General features: G+C 35.6%; 2 protein-coding genes across 2 annotated transcripts; both read right to left on the reverse strand.

Annotated features, from left to right (window-relative positions):
* Positions 1 to 9,406: 9,406 nt before the first annotated feature.
* On the reverse strand, positions 9,407 to 10,447 carry LOC107636788 (uncharacterized). Its single transcript, XM_016340276.1, has one exon. It carries the CDS (start codon positions 10,445 to 10,447, stop codon positions 9,407 to 9,409), a length of 1,041 nt encoding a protein of 346 aa, XP_016195762.1.
* A 10,061-nt stretch (positions 10,448 to 20,508) lies between these two features.
* On the reverse strand, positions 20,509 to 21,527 carry LOC107637935 (protein SLE1-like). The gene is made up of 2 exons (XM_016341171.3): positions 21,318 to 21,527; positions 20,509 to 20,999 (listed from the first exon to the last, which is right to left on the reverse strand). The coding sequence occupies exons 1-2, from the start codon at positions 21,433 to 21,435 to the stop codon at positions 20,773 to 20,775; spliced, it is 345 nt and encodes a 114-aa protein (XP_016196657.1). The 5' UTR covers positions 21,436 to 21,527; the 3' UTR covers positions 20,509 to 20,772.
* Between the last annotated feature and the right edge of the window lie 1,586 nt (positions 21,528 to 23,113).

The raw sequence follows: 23,113 nt of genomic DNA on the forward strand, positions 1-23,113 counted from the left end.
TGGCTTCATGATTACGCAACGCGGAGTTGAAGCAAACCCGGAAAAATGTCGTGCCGTCCTCGAGATGGCATGCCCCAAAAACCTTAAAGACATCCAAAAGCTCACCGGGCGACTGACGGCATCATCACGCTTTCTCGAGGCATCGGCTCAAAAAGCGATCCCTCTCTTCAAACTAATGAAAAAAGGAGCCCCTTTTAAATGGGAGACGGAATGCGAAGAAGCATTCCAACACTTCAAGAGGGTCCTAGCGGAGCCACCAATCCTCGCCAAACCCCAAACAGGGGAAACACTTTACCTATACCTCTCCATAACGGAAGAGGCACTAGCAGCAGCACTCATCCATGAAAACGAGAAAAAGGAGCAAAAACCCGTATACTTCATAAGTAAAGTCTTACAGGATGCTGAAGCTCGCTACTCACGCTTAGAAAAGCTAGCTTTCACACTCCTTACAGCCTCCCGACGCCTACGACAATACTTCCAAGCGCATCCCGTGACGGTCCGAACCGACCAGGCGGTCAAGCAGGTTTTGCAGAAACCCGACCTAGCGGGAAGAATGCTAGCATGGTCCATCGAGCTATCTCAATTCCAGATTAAATTCGAACCCCGAAATGCAATCAAAGCACAAGCCATGGCCGATTTCATCGCCGAGATGACTCCGGGAAAGCCCACCCCCGAATCATGGAAACTACACGTTGACGGCTCATCAAACTCCACCTACGGAGGCGCCGGGGTCATACTCGAAAACCAAAATGGGATCACAATTGAACAGTCGGTACGATACGAATTTTCAGTATCAAACAACCAGGCAGAATACGAAGCCTTCTTGGCAGGACTGACCCTAGCCCGGGAAGTCGGAGCAAAGGTCCTAGAAGTAAATACCGATTCACAAGTAGTCAGTTCCCAAGTTAACGGAGACTACCAAGCACGAGATCCCCTACTCCAGCAATACCTCACCAAGGTTAACAAACTGAAAGAGGGATTCGAACACGTTACCATACAACACGTGCCCAGGGAATGAAATGCTAGGGCAGACCTACTCTCCAAACTAGCCAGTACCAAACCAGGGCACGGTAACAAATCGCTAATCCAGGAAGTCGTTAGGTCGCCCTCCGTGTCAATAACAAACAACGCCCACCTGACATCCTCGAACAAGGAATCTTGGACCTACCCTATCCTACAGTACCTCCTCAACGGAGCTTTGCCGCCAGACCCAAAAGAGGGAAAACGAATAAAAAGGGAAGCCGCCAACTACACCACCATCGCCGGACAACTATACAAACGCGGATTCTCACAACCCCTACTCAAATGTGTCGAACCCGGAGACACGGAGTATATACTCCGCAAAATCCACGAAGGTTGCTGCGGTCACCATGTCGGAGGTAAAACATTAGCCCAAAAAGTCATTAGGGCAGGCTACTTCTGGCCTACAATTATTCGAGACTCCATACAATTAGTAAAAAACTGCGACAAATGCCAGAGGCACGCCAATATCTACCAAGCCGCCCTCACCAACTCAGCACCATATCGGCAGAGCGTCCATTCGGCACTTGGGGAATTGACCTCGTCGGACCTTTCCCTACAGCACCCGGCCAACTCAGATACCTCATCGTCGCCATAGATTACTACACCAAATGGATCGAGGCCGAACCTCTGGCCTCTATAACGGCGACCCAGTGCCGAAAATTCGTCTGGCGGCAAATCATCACCCGTTTCGGGATCCCCGAGGTCGTCATCTCGGACAACGGAACCCAATTTGCTGACAAAAAATTCATAGAGTTCTTAGGAGGATTACATATATCCCATCGCTTCAGCTCGGTGGAACACCCCCAAACAAACGGACAGGTGGAATCCGCAAACAAAATAATCGTCAAAGGACTCAAAAAACGGCTCGACGAAGCCAAAGGACTGTGGGCAGACGAATTAGGATCGGTCCTATGGTCATACCGAACAACACCTCAAACGACCACGGGGGAAACACCCTTCCGATTAACATACGGCGTAGAAGCAGTCATCCCGGTAGAAATCGGAGACCCCAGCCCCAGGAAAATGGTCGGAGGTAACGACGAGGAAGCAGAACGAGACCTCATTGAAGAAGAAAGAAGCATAGCTCACATCAAAGAACTAGCACTCAAACAAAGAATCAGCTTAAGATATAATCACGGCGTCATCCGACGAGAATTCGCGGCCGACGACCTCGTCCTACGACGAAACGACATCGGTCCCCCGACCCCAGGAGAAGGGAAGCTCACCCCCAACTGGGAAGGACCGTACAGAATCAAGGCTGTAATCGGAAAAGGAGCGTACAAACTCGAACGGCTCAACGGCGACGAAGTCCCGAGGACATGGAACGCCGCCAACTTGCGACGATACTACGCCTAAACCGACCTAAATAGGTCGCCCCTTTATTCTCATTACTATTTTTTATTTATGTTTTTTAAGTACTTCTCCTACCAGTTTACGATTCCTAAAGACTTTAGATTAGATTTCTCATCTAAGTTTTAATCTCGGGTACTCTTTCCCGCCATCAACGGAGGGTTTTAACGAGGCCCATCCATCAATAAAAGTTCCATTAAACAGCTATTTCTATTTTCATAAGTGTCCCGAATACGGAACAAAAAACACGGTCACAACTGGGGGACTGATCACCCCCCAGGCCCAAACACGCGGATATCCACGAAAAGAACCCGACCAAACGACGGTCCGAGGGAACAAATAAAATACACACGGAATAGCCTAAAACGGAATATACGATAGGCCCGGACGGCCCAAAAACAATGCAACAGCGGAACATACAAAAAGGCCCGGACGGCCAATAAACACTATTAAAACGAAAGAACGGTGTTCCAAAATCTCAAAATACACGGCCCTTGGCCAACCGAAAATATCCAAAACAAAGTTTAAAGAAAAATCCAAAGAGATAAAAACTACTCGAGGTCAACGATCTGGCCATCACGAACAGTCTTGAAGGCCCCCATCACGGACACATCCGCACCGGGAGCCAGCAATGAAGCTTGAGCCCTCATCGTCTCCTCGGTAGCCGCAATTGCATCCTTTGCATCAGCTAGCAACTCCGTCTTCTCCCTCTTCAAGGCAGCGACCTCGGCCTTCAGAGCCTCCGACTCAGCGAGAAGCACGACAGCTTGAGTACCTGCATCTGAAGCCCGCTGCCGCTCCTCCGCCAATTGGGAAAGAAGCGAAGTCTCAACCTCAGAAAGTCGGAGAATCTCCGCCCCAGCTTCCTCTGAAGACTTCAAATCCTTCTCCTTCGCGACCTCGGCAACCTCAAGCCCCTCCTTCAACTTAGCCACCTCAGCCTGAGAATGACGCAGCTTCTTGTCCAGCAAACCAACCTGTGCCATCACGGGCTCAGCCTTCCGAACGACAACGGCAGACCGGAGGAGGGCACGATACACCGACATGGCCTGGAAAGAAACATCGCAGCCATCAAAAAATGGCTCCGTACCAGGCATCAAGTGTTCATCAATGAATCCCGGGGCATCAAAGCGTCGATCCATCATACTAGGCACAAGACCCTCTCCCTGAAAGGTCTCGCTACTCGGCTCCCCATACCTCTGCCTCTTCCGAGAAGCCTCAGCGGCCGTCACCACGACAACCTCAGGCGAGTTCACGGGGCCAGGAGAAACCTGGGCATCGACCTGCACGCCCGAGGAAATTACCTCCTGAGAAGTGGCCCGCGACCCCGCAACGGGGTTAGAAGCAGGAGTAGCCGGGGACGACGACCCCTCCTCCTGGGCCATCGCCGCCTTCAAACATGCCAAGGATGTCAAGCCACCAGCCATCTCAACTGCAAAAAATACAAAAATCCCAAGTTACGAAAACGGGAAACAAAACACAAAAACCAAGAAAAGAACAGACACACACCAACATACGACTGGCAAGCAACCGGATCACCCATCACGTTCCGAGGATTAAGAGGACGCTCTCCAAATAACTGCCACAGAACGAGAGCGATATCCCGCTCCTCCGGGGGCAAGAACTCCTTCGAAACCCGAGTGAACACGGACGGACCCGCCTTAAAGTTCCAATAAGTGGGGAACCGACGTTCACCCTCCAACGTCAACCAAAAAAGATGATGTCCCCCCGCGGGACGAACCTTAAAATAACCACTCTTAAAACCGTGAAAGGAATTTTCATACAAACCGAAAACACGACGATGGGGCTGAGCTCTGAAAGACACATACCCCTTCTTGTGCTTCCCCTCCTTAGTCGGAAGAGTACACAAGAAGAGGAAAAGGAAAACATTTACTGAGACAGGTAGCTCTAAAAAATCACAAACAAGTTCGAAAGACTGTATCGCCGCCCAGCTGTTCGGATGTAGCTGGGACGGCGCCACGGAGCACCGGTTCAATAACTGCTGGACAAACGGAGAAAAGGCACCGAGCCGGGTAAACTTCGCCTCATACACCCACATCCAATCCGGCACAGTCGGGGAGTCGAGATTGGTATAGCAAACCCTCTCGTCAACCCCAGGAAGGGAAAGCTCATAGTGGCGTTCAGCATCACCACCCCACAAACAGCCCCTTCATCGCGGAGCCGTTGGAGGTCCGCCTCCGTTATCCGCGACGGCGTCCCCCAGACGTCACTAATGACCCAAGAAAAAAGACCAGGGACACCCCCCACCGGGGCCACCGGAACCCTCACACCCTCCGTCCTTCGGCGAGCCATAACCTAAAATATCGACGAGCACCACCGTCAGCCAAACCTCACGGCAGAAAACGGCGGATGAAAACCGTAAAACAAATACCGCTACCGCACACCACCAAATTATACGGTGGCACTCGCCCCCCCCCCCCCTTTTTTTTACGGGACACAACAGAACTATCTACCAAAAAACTACTCTAAAAACTACGCTCAGCTAAAACAAAACAAAAATGCAGCAAAAGACAGAGTAGAAGAAGCAAAAAGAAACAGAGAAATACCAACCTGATAAACCAAAGGAAGCGAACCCGAAGGAAAAATGCCGCAGAAGAAGATCAATAAAAACCACAGAAAGAGAAATGGAGAATGGAAAATACTCTGATTGGAAAAAGAAGCAATAGAGGAGTAAAAGCAAAACGAGGGAACTGAAGAAGGAAAACCAAAACGGTTTTGAAAAAAGTAAAATGACAAAAATACCCCTAGGAAGCAAAGCAAACGCAAGGGCAAAAGAGAAAAAACATGGCTCGCAATAAATACCCCCCATCGAAAAAAGTAACGCCTCGAAGAACGCAACAGACGTGACTGATACGGAAGAGTCACGTCAGGCCCAAACGGTCAGACGAATCTTCCACGATACGAAACCAAGATGCCAACCTCATCTCGAAGGAACCAGACGGGCACCCGAGAAAAATCGAGCCCACAACGAAAACAAACGTCTCCCAGCGACAGACCGATCCCACTCGCTCTCCCGCTGCGGGGGCAACTGTTACGGATCCAACCCACGGATCCCGCATACCCGGTCACTCGGGAACTACCCGTTTCGGCCCAAAGGCCCAGAACCGGTCCTTCAGAGCTCCCAACCAACTTTTGAATTCAAACATCTCTCTTATCTTAGCCAAACGAGATAAGATAAGATATTTACCATCACCTATAAATAGAGGACCCAGGTCCCTCCAGGTATTCATTCATTCCACACACCTTATACCTCTTAGATCCATTCTGACTTGAGCGTCGGAGTGTCTTTGCAGGTACCTCCCCCCATTGCTCCAGTCAAGAGATCCGGCATCTGCCTCAACCCGCAAGTTCTCAATCCATCTCTCAACCCGTACCAGAGACATCTTGTACACTGAAGACAGATAGATTTAACTTTTATATTTTCTTATATTTTTATTTCAGATATTAATTTAATTTTAAAATATATTATATGATATTTTATACTAAAATATTATTTTAACTAATTATAAGAAGATTAAAATATTTTTTGAATAAGAAAATTTTTTAAAATAAATAATTTTATTTTAATTAAATTTGTAGTGTATTTATATTTTATATCACATTGATTTATCTCGTTTATACTGTATAAATGAGATATATGAAATTTAAAAAATATACCTATTTCGTTTACCGTATAAACGAAATACATTCATAATTATTTTGTTTACAATGTAAACGAGATATGTGTATTTGTAAAATAAAAAATATACTTTTTAAAAATAATAAAAAATATTAATAACTTAAATTAGAACAAACTCTTAAAAATAGAACACTTCCAAATAATAGAAAAGATGAGCGATTTTAAATAATAGAAAAGATGAGCTGTTTCAAAATAAGATGGGAGATAGACGGCTTTAAGATTAATGGGAATTGGGCGTATAACGTAATTTAAAACTGCCCATTTATTTGGTGAACAACCAAGTGAAAAAAAACGAAAGAGCAGAAAAGAAAAAGAAAAGAAATCAGGTTCTTAACAGTAAGAGAGGACAAACCACCTCTGGTGGCTGGTGCCAAAGGTGAACCTCATCAGCTCCGCTACCTCCAGATCCTATCTTTGCCAATCGATCTGCCACGACATTAGCTTCTCTCGGGATAAGCTCAAAACGAATATCCCAATCCATTCTTAACTTCAACTCAAAGATCAGTTGTATCACTTCTTTTTCAAGATGCTAGAGTGGAACTTGCCAATCAGTCACTAGCTCAAAAGCTACTGCGCAATCTGTCTCACAGACAACAAGCTTAAGACCCGCCTCCCAAGCCCAAGCCAAACCTTTCCATATACTCCACAACTCCATCTTGATGACACTAGATCCAAAGGAATTTTCTGAGCATCCCATTACCCATTAACTGGAGCTATCGCGAATTATCCACCCAAAACCAGCACAATCATCCCCCAAGTTCACACTCTCATCACAATTTAACTTCCAAGCACCAGGTTCTGGCGGAGACCAAGACAGAGGTTTTAATCCCTGGACGCAACACATTCGATTCTGAGTTGTATATTCAAAATCCACCATCCACATGCGAGCCTTGTATGCAATTGACCCAGGAGATCCAAAAACTCCCTGAAAATTACCAATATTTCTGTCTTGCCAAATTGACCATATTATAGCTGCAAATTTGGAACAACCTTCATTGAGGAAGCCATGCTTGAACCAATCATGCACCTCGTAAGAGCCAAAGAAACACACATCAGAAAAACCTAGAGAAACCCAAACTGATCACACCACTTCACAATCCCGAAAACAATGCAGAATTGTCTCCGGAAGTTGATTGCAACGTGTACATAAGGATGAGGAGGAGAGATGTCGCCGAAAACGTAGATATTGAGTTGGTACAGCATCATGCAGGCAAAGCCACACTAGGAGCCTCAACTTTTCAGGGACCCGCGCCTTCCAAAGCCAAAGCCAATTGATATTCCTATCCCAATTCAACTTATTCTGAATTAACCATAAATATCCTTGTTTAGTAGAGTAAAGAGTGTGCTCCCAACTCCAACCCAAATCACGATCAGAAGCCGAAATATGTACTAAACTAAGAATGTCTTCCCTTAAGTCTCTAGGAATAAAAGAGTAAATCCTCTCCAAATGCCAAACTCCATCACGATAAATATTTTTAATGGTCAAAGTAGCCTCCCAAATATCAAGAAATTCAACCCTCGCTCCTACTGGCCCAGAGTGCAACCAAGAGTCAAACCAGAAATTCTTAGAAAGAGCTCCCACTTCCCAAACAAACCCTTCCTTTAATACGGAAGCTGTGTACACAATAGACTTCCATATATATATGATGAAGAACCCATTGCTTTAACTGCAAATAGGTTTCTATTCTGAAGGTATTTCTGAAGCATAATCTTGACCCACAGTTTCTCTTGATTCATCAAAATTTACCAAACTAGCTTTCCTAATAAAGAAAAATTGACCAACTGCGACTCCCGCAAAGCAAGACCTCCAAACTTTTTTGGAGTCATCAAAACTCTCCAAAATGCTAAATGAAGACCACGGTGATTATGACTACCACACCAAATAAAACTTCTAGTAAACTTATCAATGTTAGAGCACACACCTGATGGAAAAAGGCTTACTTACATCCTATAAATAGGTATAGAAGATAAAATTGATTTAGCAAGGCAAATCCGACCAGCTTTATTAAGGAAGCGACCTTTCCAAGATGCTAGCCAATTAGTAAGCTTATCAACCACATCATTAAAATCAGCTTTAGTAACTCTGCCATGCTTGAGGGGGACACCAAGGTATTTTCCCAGAGAATTAGCAAAGCGGATAGAAAAAATACCAGTGAAGAGATCCTTGCGTTGTCTAGAAATATTCATAGAATAGATAGCACGAGATTTGTCAAAATTCACCTTCATACCAGATGCTCTGCAAAAGGTGGCCATAGTGTCCAAAACATGAAGCACTTGAGATTTCTTCGCTTTGCAAAAAAGGATAAGGTCGTCTGCAAAAAGGAGATGGGAGATTACAGGACCTCCCCTAGACACAGTCACTGATTTCCATCTACCAACCTCCATTTGCCTAGCAATGAGGCAACTCAACCTCTCCATACAAATAACAAATAAATAAGGAGACATAGGGTCTCCTTGCCTCAAACCCCTATTTGGCTGAAAATCATCCAACCGATTACCATTCCACATTAGAGAAAGGGAGGAAGACTTTACACATTTCATAATAAGAGAAATAATAGTACCTGGAAAGCCAAACATTTGGAGAGATTGCTCCAAAAACTCTCAGCTTACCCTGTCATAAGCCTTTTCTAGGTCAATTTTAAAAGCAAGAACACCTTTCTTTGATTTGGTTTTCTTCATAAAATGGAGAACTTCTTGGGCTACAATGATATTGTTTGGGGCACCCCTTCCAGGAATAAACCCTCCTTGCAGAGGGCCAATGATATCTTGTAGAAAAGGTCGTAACCTCTGCAAAACCACCTTAGTTATAATCTTGTAGATGACATTACAGAGGCTGATAGGACGAAACTCTTTCATGCGAGACGGGTTATCAACTTTAGGAATCAGCACCACCAAAGTGTCAAACAGAGCACTATCCAGATCAAACCCAGCAAAAGCCTTCTTAACAAGTTCCCATACCTCTGTACCAACCACTTCCTAATATTCCTTGAAGAAAAAATCCTGAAAATCATCGGCACCTGGGGCCTTAAAAGAGTTCATGCCCATAACCACCTTCCTAACCTCTTCTTTAGAAACATCTCTTGTGAGACTTTCAATAGCCTCACGAGATAAAGAAGGTAATTCCTGATCCCCTATCACATCAAGGTCTACCTGTTCCACATTGCAAAAAAGATCTCTATAAAATCCAATTGCACAGTTTTCGAGTTCTTGCAAATCAGTACTCCATCTTCCATTCTCCAAAAACAACCCCTGGACCTTGTTACGCTTCCTCTGCATAATGGTTTGCATATGAAAGAACTTAGCATTCCTATCTCCAAATCTGACCCAGTGCTCTCAGGATTTTTGATACCAAAACAACTCCTCTTGCATAAGCAGATTACTATATTCAGCCTGTAACTCCCTTTCTTCCTGTATAAGGGATAAAGCATCAACTCTCTCCATTCTCTGTTGGATACTGGTCACAGGCCTCTCCAATTCCCTCTTTCTTTTAAAAATATTCCCAAAGACATCTTGGTTAAAGGCCAAAACATCATCTCTGACCTGAGAAAGGCAACGAATTGGATTGGGTCTACCCTTGTCCCAAGCACCCCTGACCACCGATGAAAAACTTGGGTGATAAGACCAAGCTACTTGAAAACGAAAAGGTTTTACCCCGACTCTTCTATCATTACCTTGACATCGCACCATAATGGGACAATGGTCAGAATGTATCCTCGCCAAATTCTCCACATAGCTTTCCGAAAAACGAAAACACCAAGCATCAGTAGCCACAGCCCTATCCAGCCTCTTCGAGATGAACCGATTACCCTGCATATGTCTAAACCAAGTGAACAAAGATCCATGAGCTCCCAAATCAATCAAACCACACTCATCTAGGAGAGCTCTAAACCGATCTACCTTTCGAGAGACAAAGTTTCCACCTTTAACCTCAGATGAAAGAAGGATCTCATTAAAATCCCCAATAGCTAATAAAGGACCTGAATAATTTCTAGAAAAATCTGTCAAAACCCTCCAAGCTTCTTCCCTTATGCTAGGAACGGGACTTGCATAAATCACTGCACAGACCCAAGAGAAACCGCCATTCAAAAACTCAATACACACCACTTGCAAACTCACTGCCATGACAATGCAAGATACTCCAGGCCATACAGAAAGCACCCAAATACCTCCACTATGCCCCTGAGCTTCTTCAATATGAATAGAAGTATAACCTAATATGTTCCAAAAGACAGCCACCTTTTGGAAAGCACAATGAGTCTCTAAAATGATAAAAATGTACGGATGAAAATTCTTTACCAATTGTTTCAGATGCACCCGAGCCAGCTTATTTCTAGCTCCTCTCACATTCCAAGCTATAATGTTTGCACAATCCATATTAATATTACTTGGAGTGAGACCCACACCTCAGATTATTTGAGGGTAGTGAGTGGGGTCTCCACTGTAACCACACTGTGCCCATTCTCGACCGGGGAATTCTGAAGAGAATTAGGCCTTAATCTCTTTAAATTGCTTCTGAATGGCGTTTTAGAAGTCCCCGCGCCTTGAGAATAAGCCCCTTCCCATTTTGAACCAGGTCCTTGCTTGCCACCCGTCACACCTTGAGTAGAGGTAGAACCTGACGAAGCTAATTTAAAGTTCCTTGCTTGTTTTAGCACTTGATTGCCCTTACTTATGTGTAAAGATGACTCAACCCCATTGATGCCTTTCATATTAGATTCTCCTTTAGCAACATAATTAGAAGATTTATCCATATAAGTTTTTTTGGACTTATCCTGGTCATGCCTACCCAAAAAGACCTTCTTGCTCTTTGCCTTTCTTTTCACCTTGGTCCACGTTGTATCCCCTGCATGTGCCCCTTCCATTACATGCACTTTCTTATCCTTATTCTTCTCTATCCCAATTGTAGCACTACCGAAAACAAAAGGCTTCTCAATATTAGAAGAAAATGGTACCTGATCCATCTTCTTATGATCTTGTTCCTTGTCTTCATTCACCCCTGTTTCATCAATGTTCGCCGAAATTGAACTAATCAATTTATAATCCACACCAACATGCCCATAACAACCACACGTATTGCAAACCAACTCAAGGCTTTCATATTCAACATCCAAAACTCTCCCATCCACCTCAACACTACGAGTAATGGGAACGCCTAAATCAATTTCCACACAAGTCCTCGCATACTTCCCTCTTGCTGCCATCTTAGTTGCTACATCGACTTTCACTGGCTTTCCCACCGCAGCGGCAATCCTCAACATAGCCTTCTCATGGTAGTAACGAATCCCTAGGCCATAAAAGTGTACCCATACCATGGTGGATCCAAAAACTTCCTCCTCTGAATAGAACTCAGGTGATCATGGCTTTACAGCAAGATAGAACCCAGATATCATCAAAGGACCACCAAGTAATACCCTCTCCTGATCTTCAAAAGCATAAAACTTCACCAGAAAATAACCATTTCCTACGTCCAGAACTTGAAACCCACCCTTCAATCTCCACACCATACCTAGCTTATGCATCATCGCCGTGTAACTCATATGCTTGCCTAAGACTTTGACGACGATCGCTTCCTTATATGGTACAGATAACGCCGCCAGCCCTTCTTCTGAGAAGATGACCCGAAGAGGATGCGAATCCCCGTGGTTTCCTTTGATCACCTTGGCTAGCCTCTCTCCATCTAAAGCCTCATTCCAAAGCATAGGAGACAGACTTCTGTCTAGTCACCATGTCGCGGAAGAAAACCTTTTGAAAGCCATGTTCTTCCTTAGAAACCCTAGTACCCTCCTCCTTCTCACCAGATACAACCCCCGACGCTCTCCCCCTTCGTTCTACCGCCGGCATTACCGATTACCTCACTGTGTGTCACCCTCTTTATAAACCCCCCGCTCACTCCGTCACTCATACCTAAACCCTAGTAGAAAGAGTAAATGGATTATTTTTAAACTGCCCGTTTTGAATTAGCACATTATTTTCTAAAAAAATAATGTGCTAATTCTAAATGGGCAATTTCAAAATACATTATACGGCCAGTCACAATTAGTTAAAATCCCGTTTCTCCCATATTATTTTGAAACTACTCATCTTTTCTATTATTTGAAACAGTCGATCTTTTCTATTATTTGAAATATTCCATTTTTAATAGTTTGGTCCAATTTAAATTATTAATATTTTTTATTATTTTCAAGAATTATATTTTTATATTTATAAATATATATATCTCGTTTACACAATAAACGAGATAATTATAAATGTATCTTGTCTATACTGTAAATGAGACACATTCATAATTATCTCGTTTATAGTAACGAGATAAATCAATGCAATGTAAATTAGTAAATACACTACAAATTACATATTTCGGTAATTAAAATAATTAAATTATTTATTTAAAAAAATTTCCTTTGAATAGTGTTGTAAAAGTATTAAAATGTTATTTTAATATTTTAGAAAAATATTAATTAGAAAAGAAATAAGATACCATTTTAAATTAAAAAATATTAAATTGTATTAAAAATTAAATTTGAATTTGACTTTAAAAAAATTAAAATATCTAAGAATACATTTTAAAAGCCTAAAATATATTTTTTTAAAACACTTTTAATAAAGTAAAAATAATTTTATATTTAAATATTTTATATAAAAAATTTATTTAACAATTATATTTAAATACAATAATATATTTTAGGTTTAATTATTCTGTGGTCCCTATAGTTTTGCAAAATTTTCAATTAGATCCCTATACTTTTTATCTTTTAATTGGGTCTCTGCACCAAATTTTTGTTCAATTAGGTTCCTCTTGGTAGTAATTGGCTTAATTTTTATAGGTACCCAATTAAAAAAAAATTGGTGCATGGACCCAAATAAGAAAAAAAGTGTGTGGACCTAAATAAAAAAAAATTTGGTGTAAGGACTCAATTAAAAAGAAAAAAAGTATAGGGACCAAATAAAAAATTTTGCAAAACTATAGAGACTAACAGAATAATTAAACCTATATTTTATTATTATATTAAAAAAAATATTTTTTAAATAAAAATTTTTAGAAAAAATATAAATTATAACTTTAGATTTTTTTTATATTTTATTTTTATTATTAAAATTTTATCAAATATACTAAAAAATATTTTTATTAAATTTGTTTTCTATTAACTTAATGATACTAAAAAAAATTCTAAGACTTCTTTTTATATTGCTATTTTAATTGTCGCTGTTAAATAATAAAACTTTTTTAACGAATAGACTGAGTTTTTTTTTTCTTGTTTTCAACTTTAAAATTTCTCGCTGTTTCAGAGGAAATTCTCTTCTTAGTGAAGAAGATATGAATATATAAACAGCCACCTTCATATAAAATATGCAATTTTATTATTCTATTCTCAGCGTCCTAGCATTACAAAGTTTTTATTTATTTGTGAAAATTTTTTCTCTTATTTATAGAGATTTATAACCCCACCAAATAATTTTTAAAAAATTTTTAAAACCTCTAAAATTTAAAATGTCACAAAAGCTTTAGCAGAGGGTTTTGTGTGTTTAGTAAAAATTTTATACCGGTATTTTGTAACAATTTTAAATCACTTTTGTAATAATTTAAAATTCTCACAAATTAATTTTTTAGTTTAACAAAAATTATCTATTTTATGAGATTTTTAAACTTTCACAAACCTTTTGATTGTTTATTATTTATTTTTCATTTCAAAACATTTATTAATTCCATCTCATTTCCGCACTACTCAAATTAAAATTTTTTAACATTAAAATTTAAAAACTAAATTATTTATAGCACAATAATTCCTCAATGACACCAAAAAATAGTAATTTCTCAATATAAGACAACTCTTTCTCTCTCTATATATAAAAGTTCTCAATGTCAATAGTTTCAAACATATCCAATAACAGCAGCATCAGTAATGCACATGCCCATGAAGTTCTCCACACAATGATTGTCACGTAGTGTAACTGAATAGCAAGACCCTGCAGATTATTCAAAGAAAATTATTCTATGACTAGCATGACCTTGCATGCCATTGATCAAGGACTAAATTTAAAAATTATTCTATGATGCTGATAAACCAAAGCCTGAAAGGAGTAAACCCTTCTAATTATTCACAGAAAAACAAAGTATGGACAAGCTTAGGAAAAACAAACAAAAGGGAAAGAAAAAAATGCACAATGCTGGTTGAATGATATGAATGCATACCACACTTCTCGCAGTGGAAGAACCACACTTCTCGCAGTGGAAATAATTCTCTTGACCACCAACCCTGTTTCCAAATTAGATCATAAAAAATTAGCTTGAATGTCATAAATTCAGGTGACATAAAGAGATGGATATACTCAAGCACAGCTAAGTGAATCGCACCTACAGATTCTACAATCATCACAATGAAACTGTTGTTTCCGTATCTGCAAATTGATTAAAAAAACATTCAGCATCATTGATGAAGCAAGAATATTAACAATTCCTAGCTGGAATTATGCATCAAATTCAGCCTAGTCCATCTCCAAGAAATAAGTTGGAAGAAAAATACTTACCGGCTGCTCAGTGTCACAAATTGCACAAATAACCTGAAACACTTCAGAAACTATTTAAAATTTGGAAACCATTGAACTGATAGAAATTTTAAAATGGCCACAAAGATAAGAAATTTTGCCATCTAAACCTCATCATAGCAGTAGGAACCACCAGTCTCTATCTCATCTAAAATATGCTTCAAAGACGGATCTTTTTTTATGCGTGCCATTCTCTCCTCAAGCTGATCTGTTCAGCCAGTTCCTTGATACTTGGATCCTATGCATTCCAGATTTTAGCATTAGTAATATGGACCTGAAATGCATGGTTTATATTATTGTCTCACTATTGGTTTCAAAACAATATACCACTAAGATCCAAAAAAAGTGCATGTACAAAAATAAGATTTTTTATAAGATAGAACATGCCCATAAAGAGAAATGAAATGCTAATTAACAATAACATGCCCATAAGCTGAAAATATAATTGATTCACCTACCTTAAGAACATTCTGAAGCTTGTTGGGGATCGTACCTTTTCCATTCTTAGGGAACACACCGTTTCCATTCTTCTTGATGTTCCTGACTCGCCCATCATAAAAACCTGAAATTCTTTTGTAGCACACAATATATAAATAAATAAATAAAATACTTAGTCAAAATTTAGTTTATTTTTCTAACAATCTAAACCAACTAGTTTACTTTTCCTTTTCAAAATCTGGATGGGTTAATTTTTAGTCAAGAATAACTACTCTTACCAATAAATAATCAAAGCAAGCATGTGTCAACTAAGTTGGAACAACAAAAGTGGATTCTGCTATTGACGACATCACATGCCTTCTTCATCTGTCAAATAGAAAAAACTGCATTAGACAAAGACATACAGTTTCATTGGCTATATGGTTTTTGTGGCATGTTCCTCAAAATATACAAAGCTTTATAAACCAAACAACGATGACGACAACAACAAAGCCTTGTGTGTTTAAAGCGCATTTATGCTTAAATCTCTTTTAATATTTAATTTATGAATAAGACTTCATAAACTGAAACAGAAAATTTCAGAGACAAGTGATATAACAACAATTCACAAGGACTCTGGCACCAATTACATTCAAAAGCACACCCACAGAACCAAAGCGGAAAAAATTTTTAAAACTAAATAACAACCCGTCATGGAGTTCACTATGCTGTGAGATTGTGCACCCTAAATATTATCATGCAATAAATCCAATTTGGATAACATTTTTACAGTATCCTTTTCAACCGATTTCATCTCTAAAATGTCACAAGGCACCTCCTAATTACAATAAACTCGTTTCTTTACCAAGTTTGTTATCCTGTTTCGTTATCCATAGGCCACAACACTACATGAAGATGTTCAAAACCATGCTTAGTGCATTACTAATGAACGAAAGGATAAGCCGACCAAATTTTTTAATGCCATACCGACAATTTTATGGCAGTTGTTGACTTCCAAATACAATCCTAATCACAACCTTTGTAGTGATTGGAAACAAAGGCAAATGCAGTGTTACACAACAGCTTAAGCAAAAAAGGTCTATACCTATATGTTTCTACACTTCAAAGCCTTGACTTCAAAAGCTAATAGACCCAACAAAAGATAGGAAAATTTTTTTATAATTATTAAGTATATAAAATCATAGTCATAAACTCCATAGCATCTGAAGAAAAATTAATGCACTATCAACTTAAATGCCTTGCTGAATGGAAATGTAAACTTACCTAGTTTGTAAAAGGTATCATCTACTTATTTATCAATTAGCTACTTATCTCATTCAGATTAAATTTTGTTTCTGAAACCAAAGAATACCAATAATACTACAGTAAAAAGCTTCATCCTGAAAATAAATTTTGCTGGTTTCATATCTTAAGTCATTCCAAAAGCATGATGAGGAAATCTAAAATGATGCCTGAAAAACTAAGTGTGTACAAAATGGCATAAAAGGTGACTATCATTATAAGGAGCATTCTCATATAAATAAGTTTCACTTGATTATCACTTGCAAATGATATGTTAAGAGTTCAACATGATTCATAATTATGCAGTTGCAGTAAATAAGCCCCACTAGAAGAGCAATCAGGTCACACTTAAATCTAAATCATTAAGTTCTGTTCATTATCAGATTTTCACCTTCTTGCCAAACTTCCAGATATCATCAACAACTGTTGGTATAACTTGATCGCTAGACGTCAATACATCTGCTTCAGGATGACGAGCAAGATACGGAAGGGGGTTCTGCTCCACAATCACCAAATTGTTGAGAACAATCACATACTAGTATTGGAGACATCCTTAACTATGAGGATAAAAGGTTGATATAATGTGATAATGGAACATAAAACATGTAGCAAAAGGATAAAATGAAATCATACTAAATAAGATTAGTGAAAAAGAAATATAAGAAGGTCAAAAAGAAACTTGTTCAATTTGGATGATGCACAAAAGAACTTCGCAAGCTTATCAGTCACCATTATAAGCAAACAAAAATATTGAGAAAATGGAGGAAAGTACATTCGTGACTAAGGTGGGACTCACCATTCAAGAAGAATAGAACAATCTCAATTGGAACTTCAAAGAAGCAGATAGACAGAGACAAGTGAACTATGGAGAAGAAGAAGAATACCAGCGGTAGTTGGAAGGAGAAAACAGATCTGAAACAGTGGCTCGATTCAGAAGCTTTCGACTGCGACAACTACTGCGGCTCGATTGATTATTTTAGTTAGTATATATAAAAATTAATTATTTAAACAAAATTATATAAATATTTTTAGTGTTTATCAAAAAAATGCATCACCGTAATTGAATTAGTCTCTTTCATCGAAATAGCGCTGAAATCAATAATGTACGTGTCATTATTATCCAGGTTAATTTTTTTGTATATTGAAAAAATCTTGGTGTAATACTCAATTATTGAATTTTATGGTGTTTTTTAGAATTGTGGGAATAGTACAATACGCCCCCCTTATATTGACAATACGCCCCCCTTGTATTGTATATTTTAAATTAAAATATACAATACAAGAGGGCGTATTAAAATATACAATACAAGGAGGTGTATTGTACTGTTCCCACAATTCTAAAAAACACCATAAAATCTAATGATTGAGTATTACACCAAAATTATACCAATATGTAAAAAAATAAACGTATTATCCAATCTAACAGTTATTTAAACAAAATTATACACATATTTTCAGTATTTACTAAATTGAAAAATGCATCACGGCATCCGAATTAGTCTCTTTCACCGTGATAATGCTAAAATCAATAATGTACATGTCACTGCCATTTAACTTAACCGTTATTTAAACGATGAGCCTAAATGAGGTGAAATAATGAATAATACGCTTAATACCTTTTTAGTTTGCTGTTCTTCGTGAAATAGTAAATAATATGCTTAATACCTATTTAGTTTGCTGTTCTTCCTACAATATTGACGCGTGGAATGTGAATTGTTAATCTGACATGAAGTGAGTTGCTTTATGATCAATGAATTGAATTACAGGTCTTTCATTATAGTTACTTTAATTATGGGTTTATGTTGCAATAATGCTAGTTTGTCACGCTTAAATATAAAAAAAATTTTGGCATTGCTTTTGGACTTCTACTTTTACTACTAATATAAAAGGCTTATGTTTTTTGAAATCCATAATATATGAGTTGTTAGATAATAGCAAAAATTATAAGGAGCAAAAATTACTTCAATCATTTTTTAGAAAAGCCAAACTAAAGACCGAAAAAAAAAATTAAAGCCAAGTCAAAAAAGAATAAAATAAAAAATCAGATGAAAAATAAATATAAAGTATATAAAAATAAATAAATATAAAAAAAAATTTTAATGTGATTTTGTTTAATTTTTGGTTGATAATCTCTTGGTTTCATATACTTTTTCTATATATATATATATATATATAAATCGTGGTAATCTTGATGCACAATAAATTTTTAACTTTTTCTATTTTGTTTGAGTTTAATTATTTTATTTGTTTTTTTTATTTTTATCAAATTTTTAATTAATTTTTTATATTTTTTTTTTTAATTAAGTTCCTACAATATTTTTAATTTTATAATTAAATTCTTTTTAAGATAACTAAATATTTCTTCACAAATAATTGAAGGCATTCATAATTAAAAACTTAACTAGATTTTTGTCTATGTCTATTTTAGAAGAAATATTCAGTAAAGTTTAACTTTTTCATATAAAAAATATCTAATTACAAAATTAGGAACTTATTCATACCTAAAGAGGATAAAGCCCAATTCACATATGTTATCAAGACCAAGTTTATTCGATTTCTTGAGGTCGATCAAGACCACGTGAGCACAATAATCTTATTTAACTAACTTTTACTATTGCTCTTATCCATTTAGAAGAGAGATTCCAACATTTCTACCAAAAGAGTAACTAATCACCAGAAAAAATGAGGCCACTTAAGAGATGGTTATAAACTCTACAGGTTTGAATTTTAAATTCTAACCTCCTAAAAATCAGTCTAAAATTTTTTTAAGTATTGAATCCCTTAAATACCACCCTTATATCTCCACGAAAATTTAGATAAGTTTTAGAACAAAACCCAATTAAAGAAAAATATAAAAATTTAATTAAAAATTTAATAAAATTATAAAATTAATAAAATAATTAAGATTTTTTTACATATGCATTTTATTAACAAAATAATGCTTATTATTTGAGACTAATATAACATACAATAACTTGAAAATAACTTAAAATTATATATATACTTATGGGTAAGAATGTTTTGAATTATGTTAAGATAAATAAATGCTAAAAGTTAAAATTAAAATTCAGGATGTAAAAAAAAATCCATTCTTAAAATTAAAATGTTATAAAGTATATTTATAAATATAATTATTTAAATTTATTATAATTAATTTTTTTATTTATCTTAGAAAATGAAAAATTTTGGTTTTTTCATTTATTTCGAGTCACAATTAATTGACAAATTAATTATTGAAAAGTACCAAAATATATAATTTTTTTGTTTAATATTGTATAATTTTATAGTTATTGTTTTTGTATATTATCTTTATTATTGTTATTTTTTTATAATATAAATTATTGATTGTTTAGACGGAGCAAATTACACAAAAAAATTAACTTTAATTGTGAAAAAATATAATGCATTAAAAAAAAATACTAAGAGTACTAAAAAAGATACTAAAAAAATTAAACATACTTCAAAAAATAACATTTGATAAAATACTTATATATATAATAGAAATAATAATATCCTTATATACTAATTTTGTATAGAGCTTATATAATTTATTATAATTTTATAATTTAATTTAATATTCATTTAAGTTAATATGCTAAATTATTAGTGTATTTTCTATTATTTTTTATTTTTGATATACAATATATTTTATTATTTTTTTTATATTTTTATAAAAATATTAGTGTTTAATTTTTCTTAAAGGTAACATATTTTTTAATATTAAATAATAAATAACTAGCTCATTGAAAGAAAGAGAATTTATTCTAAAAACTGATGTCACTAATCATAAAAATTAAAATAGATCAAATGAAAAATTAAAAAATTATTGTACATAAACTGTTGTACATATTTATGATTTTTGTATTAACTTTTTTACGTTATATCCTTTATTTAAATTTTAAATATTTTTTATTTATAAATTGCAAGTCTTTATTAGTTTATGTTGGCAATTTAAATAGATTAAATTTAACACTAAAATATAATATTTTACAAATATTATAAATACATAATTTTAAATTTTATTTTATTTAAATATATAAATTGCCTTCGTTTTAAATTATCTTCTTAATATTAAGATAAAAATTAAAATATTGCTAAATTATAATAAAAAACGAAGACAAGAAGTATAGTACTGTAGCACTTGAATATGATAAACTTACATAAGTCGAAAATAACAGTCAAAACAACTTTATAGCATCTGTCTTTATAGAGAAAGAGACATAAACAATACACACAAAACAACAACATATAAATCCTAGCAAATCACGTTATTAGCAACTAAGTAGAAGGACAACGAAGATAAACTGACACAAACAATAGACATAAAACAACATATAAATCCTAACAACGATAGTACGAGGAACTAAGTATGAGAACAACGACATTATTAGCAACTAAGCATGAGAACATGCATCAAGGCAACAACTTCATAACATCTATTTTTCTTCGTTGGTAAACTTGGATTCATTAATATCGATGCCTTCCTCAGCAGCATGCTCTCCGCCGGACTTATCCATGGTAGAGAGGCCTCCTTTACGTTCCATTTCGTGGTAACCCGCAGTCTCTATCTGTTCCTTCTTAGTCTGTCCTCCTTTTGTACCCATCTCATGATATCCTTCTGATCCCAGCTGCTCCTTTCTAGTTTGGCCTCCTCTGCTCCTTCCTATACTTTTACTCATTTAAATTTTAAAAAAAAAAATAGTATGATATATTAAAAAATTTTTAAATAAAACAATATACACTTAAAAAGGATTATACAAATAATTATTTAAATTATTAAATTATTTTTTATTAGTAATAATTTAATTAGACTCAATTGTGATAATAAAAATACATAAAAAATATTTTAAAAAATTTAAAATATTTATTAAAATTTATATCTTATGTATTCACGATGTACTCTCATTAAAAAATGAATTAGAATTGAATTTATATTATTATTAATAAAAAATAATTTAAATAACACAAATCAATTGTATACCTTCAGCAAGGTGCTCTTGAGCTTCTAGATTCTTGCCACCAGTACCATCAGGAACCACGGTTTCATCTTCCTTTGCCCTCTCATCAAGCTCTTCACGCTTTTCTTGCCGAGTTGTCATGTTGCTTACACGCTCAGATTTTTTTTTTCACCCTATAGAATTTTTCTTCTTCTAGAGATGTTTATAGTGGTAATTAAAGACGTAGTTTGAATGAGAAATAAGCCAAGAGCAGCGTCATTTATATATAGTTAGAGACATATAGGGTTACATTGCATGTGAACCAGTAAAGATGAAGGACGCGCTTACACTTGCATGCATTGACTTGTGTACGGTTCCATGCATTGACACGTGAATGAAAACGTGCACAATGATAACACTATTAGGTGGGATGATGGTGACACGTACATACAACATATAGTGAAAGAGACTAACTCTATTGCGGTGGATGAATTTTAGCCTGCACCTTATACCGCACCTGATACCTGATATACCTGATATTTTTTTTAGTTTGTTGTCCCTCCTACCATATTGACGTGTGGAATGTGAATTGGTAATCTAATATGAAGTGAGTTGCTTCAACAATTATAAAGAGAAAAAGTTACTTTAACAATTTATAATATAAAAAGTTTATATTTTTTAAAATCCATAATATATGAGTTGTTAGATAATAGCAAAAATTATAAAGAGCAAAAATTACTTCTAACAATTTTAAAAAAAAAAAGCCAAACTGAAGACCGGAAAAAATTAAAGCCAAATCGAAAAAGAATAAAAAAAAAAGTGAAGTGAAAAATAAATAAAAAGTATATAAAAATAAAATAAATAAAAAAATATAAAAGTCTTTTTTTAATCCCAATAAATATATGTTTAGGAGTTAAAATTTTAACAAAATGTTAAAAGTGGGGTTTGAACCCTATTCACAACACCAGACTATAATAATTTTCATTAATATTTATGCAAATTATTATATATATATATATTTTATCAAATAATTTATTTCTATCTAATTCATTTTAAATTTAGTTATAAATTCACTTATTTTTAAATTAATTATATTTTTATTTAAAAATAATTATAAACTCATTTATTTTTTATAATAATATAATAGATATAAACTAATTAATAAATTTTTAAAATTTAAAAATAATAGTTATTTTAATATAAAAACAAAATAAAAATATTTATGATATTATAAAAATAATAAAATACTTATTGTTTCTGATCCATATTATTTTAGAATAGCTTAGTATTCTTAAAATATTAGTAAAAATATGTATTTTAAATTATAATTTTAATTTTTTTTACTATTTTTATTTTTTATTTACATAGTACCGAGTCAACCGATTCAACGAGTGACCCACCGGTTGAATCAGTAACCTAATGACTTGACCGGTTCGATCACCGTTCAATTCTAACAACTATAATTATAATGGAAACAAATATTTACATAAAAAATTTGCTGAAAAGTGTAGGATCAATACTTAATAAAAATGTGTATCCATTTTGTGCATCTTCTCGCATGCGGAAAAAATGTCTAAAATAAATTAAAAAATAATTATTTTCTAAAACAAATAATTTTATTTTTATTTTATTTTTTTAATAAAGTAGAAGTTTATATAAAGGGCATCCATGTTTAGTAAGTGCTAACTTAACTCAAGTTAATATAAAGTTCCATAAAAAAAGAATAATAGAGTTAGAATATGCACATTTAAATAACAATTAATTAGGCTTACTAGATACTATTTTAATATTAATATTAAATTTAGAGCAATGTTAATGGAATTAAGCTTAGATATTATTT

Source organism: Arachis ipaensis, chromosome B4 (assembly GCF_059453495.1).
Source record: "Arachis ipaensis isolate K30076 ecotype BB chromosome B4, ASM5945349v1, whole genome shotgun sequence".
In the NCBI taxonomy this organism is placed as follows: Eukaryota; Viridiplantae; Streptophyta; class Magnoliopsida; order Fabales; family Fabaceae; genus Arachis; species Arachis ipaensis.